Raw genomic sequence first — 3,364 nt, 5'->3', positions numbered from 1 at the left:
CACATGATGAGGCTTTACTGGGGTGATCTAAAATTTGATGAGAAGGTTTAGGCTGGTTATTAGGAGCATCTGCCTAAATTATCCATCATATAAACCAAAGCTGTGTTATTGTTGAACAATCACTGACTTTATTGATGGAGCAGCTGATTAAATGAGACCCTTTAGAGATAAAGTCAGTCACTCATGTGGTTAATACATACGTATTAGCTGTGATTGAACAATCCTTTGAAGAGCAGCCAGCACTATCTGATAGCTGTTCTTATGGTATTATCACTTGTGAATACTAACACAACTCAATTCAGTGGGTGCTACAGAGCTAATTCGATGTGGATGGATGCTATTTTTGTCCAACCCTTGTCAGAAACCCCTGATACCATATCTCCACAGCCACGGTTGTTCCTGGGGTATCTAAGAGCTGCTGAGGTAGCACCAAAAAGGGCCACAACCGGGAGACCTGTGAGCTATTTTAAGCTCAGCACCCCCACTGCCGTTAACAGGGTTAAACAAGTGACACATTGATCTCTTGCTATTTCAGGTCAGAGAGAAGTGCCAGGCCAGCACCCATCTGTCTGTACACTGTGACACTCGGGTTTTACTACTTGCCTCTGTGACCCAGCTGCCTCTAAACCTAAACCACTGAGTCACTGGTAAATTTAACCAACATCCTCTCAGAGTTGCACTTTCCAAGTACTACTCTAGTGTGACTTTGTAGTGTATCGGTACACTTTGTAGTGTGCAAAGTCACACTAGGAAAACACATCACCCCACTGTCAGTCGTTTGTAGCATCACATGCAATCAAACCCTTTTAAGCAAAAACAGGTAGAAATAACACCAGCTTTCACTGTGCTCCACAATTCCAGCAAGTGATTACAACTTCTGAAATAACCTAATCTATTCTCTCATAAAAGTAACAAAAAAAAATCATTAATTTAAAGCAACGGGTAGTAACTTTCCTGAAGGTAAAAAGAAGGCAGTTGCACAAGCAGATACCTCTTTAGTGATTCAAAGAGACACACTGTGAAATTTACTCACCTAAGCGAGCTGGAACACAGATGCTTCCACTGGGATGCAGGGTCACAGTCAGAGGATCCCCTTAAATAAGACCCACGATGGGTCGAAGGACAAGGGGCGGGGCTGAGGGTTCACACGAGTCCAAATAAGAGCTGCCAGCAAAAATCCTCATGCCCTTGGAAATGTGTGTTTCACATACATGGAAGAGACTTCTCTACAGTGCACTCCTACTCGCTCACAGTTTAAATATGACATGTTAGTTGAGTTATTCTTGCTTTTCGGATGCACCCAGAGATGACTATTGATATGAACCACTGAAAAAAATGTTCAGAAACTGGTGTAGATGGTTGTTATATGTAGGTCTTTGAAAAAAAAGCTTTTTAAGAAAAAGCATTTTTCTATATTTTCTATATTGTTACTAAAACTATATCTGATGAATTTCTTTATATAACTATATTATAGAACAAGGAACATAAAACATCATCCAAATTTCAACATTTGTTACAGTGTAATCTCTTAATAGCTCGCAAATAATGTGAAATTCATGATAAAGTGTCTGTATAATATTTGAAATTGTGTATTTTCTAATATGGAACAAATACAAGTCATCCCTCACAGGTTTTGCTGATCCATCCAGTCAAGACAGCATGACTGGTGTCTCGCTAAGGAGATGAAAACATCGTATCTGTCTGTGAACCACTCTGCTGGTATGTGCACTGAGCCTCCTCAGTGTGTGGAACAGCTGATGGTATTGCCAGAAGGGCTCTATCTGATCTGGCTGTCTGTGTCAGCGCTCCATCATGATTGGCTCAGCTGTCTCCTTATAGGGTGATGGTGAGGAACAGAGTCATTAATGAGCAGCCACTGAGGTTTCACAGCTTGCAATGAGGAATTCCATATAAGTGCCACTCACAGCTTAAGGTGCATTTTCCTTTATGTCTACTGAACCTCATGATGTAATATTTTCACATCTGTGAATGAATGATACAAACATTTGGCATAATCGTTGGTGTAGCACAAGAATATTCCCTTTGGGATTTTTCTGTATCTCAGGAAATATCACTCATTTATTTGTAATGATTACAACAATAATTAAGTAGATATAAGGAAGAATAACTCTGATGTCAAAGAGAAATATGTGCAGTATATGATAGGTAAAGGAACGTGAGAGCATTCTTCTGCTCCACACTGCCCCAGCAGACACAAGTGCCTCCTATTTATAGCTGTACTCCACAGATAGGAGCTGGATGCAGACGAAGCATCACATAGTTATCTGCATGACAAAGAGGACTTTTAATAGAAGACTGGATTTATATTGTTTAGATACAAGAAAGTAAGGGGTGTGATTATTCACAGTAAAAATATAAGCAAATGTGACAGTTACAGAGCAAAATTAGGGAACAGAATTCAGTCTTGAACCGTGAGGGTTATAAAAAACCAAATAAAGAATACCTCAGATGTATTTTCGGGTGGAGAGGGACATTATGGGAAAACTATCACTCCATCCATTCATCAGTCTCACGCCCAGTTTAGGATCACAAGTTAAACTAATGTACATGTCCCTGTGCTTTGGGAAGAAGCCAGGGTACCCGCTCAGCAAAAAACTACAAATCCCTTTTCAGAAAACCTGAAGCGCTGTGTAAAATAAAATTAAAAAAAAAACAAAAAAACTGAGTGGGATGCACATTAATGAAATCCTTAATTCGGATTGTGGAAATATATAATGTGCTGAACCTGGGATTTTTATTTATTTACAACCCAATCCCCCAAAGTTGGAAAACTGTGTGAAATACAAATAAAAAAAACAGTATGCAATGATTAGCAAATTTTGAAAACCAATGTTTTATTCACAATAAATCCTCGAAAACATATAATTTGTTTAACCTGAGACATTTTACCGTTTAATTAAAAACATGCACGGCATACGGGTTTGAGATCAACATATACCTCCATGCAGATGACGCCTTTTTAAGGAAAGAGGTGCTCACACTCAGTAGAGTGCATTTGATTAGCAGCACAAAGCTACAATTTACCCTCTTCATTTGTTATGACTCGTGGGCTGTACTCAGTTTTCCACGCTTCTTATGCATTTCGGCATGTACCGTTCATTTCACTGCATTCTCCTCATTTTAAGACCTACTGATGACTTTTAATACGTCCTCATTAAACCTTAGAATTGAAAGATGGTGTACTTCTTTTTTAAAGACTGTGACTTAAACAGATAAATCACATATTACACTACATATTTAAAAAATGTTTATTAAAACTAACCAACATTTTCCACTAATTCAATTCAATTCAAATTCTTTATTGTGCCACAAGGGGAAATTCCACTCTCGACAGGCTTCACAC

General features: G+C 38.6%; 1 protein-coding gene across 1 annotated transcript in view; it reads right to left on the bottom strand.

The window, feature by feature from the left end:
* actc1b (actin alpha cardiac muscle 1b) overlaps positions 1 to 1,140 on the bottom strand; it is a 3,340-nt gene extending 2,200 nt beyond the window's left edge. The window contains exons 1-2 of the mRNA XM_003447738.2: positions 1,034 to 1,140; positions 1 to 27 (exon numbers count right to left, since the gene is read on the bottom strand). The exon at positions 1 to 27 is cut by the window's left edge and continues 124 nt beyond it. Of these exons, the coding sequence (XP_003447786.1) occupies positions 1 to 5 (5 nt within the window). The 5' untranslated portion in view covers positions 6 to 27; positions 1,034 to 1,140. The remainder of the gene's footprint in view (positions 28 to 1,033) is intronic.
* Between the last annotated feature and the right edge of the window lie 2,224 nt (positions 1,141 to 3,364).

This window comes from Oreochromis niloticus, linkage group LG19, assembly GCF_001858045.2.
Source record: "Oreochromis niloticus isolate F11D_XX linkage group LG19, O_niloticus_UMD_NMBU, whole genome shotgun sequence".
Classification (NCBI taxonomy): domain Eukaryota; kingdom Metazoa; phylum Chordata; class Actinopteri; order Cichliformes; family Cichlidae; genus Oreochromis; species Oreochromis niloticus.
The sequence above is the reverse complement of the archived record's forward strand: the minus strand, read 5'-3'. Positions and strand labels throughout refer to the sequence as shown.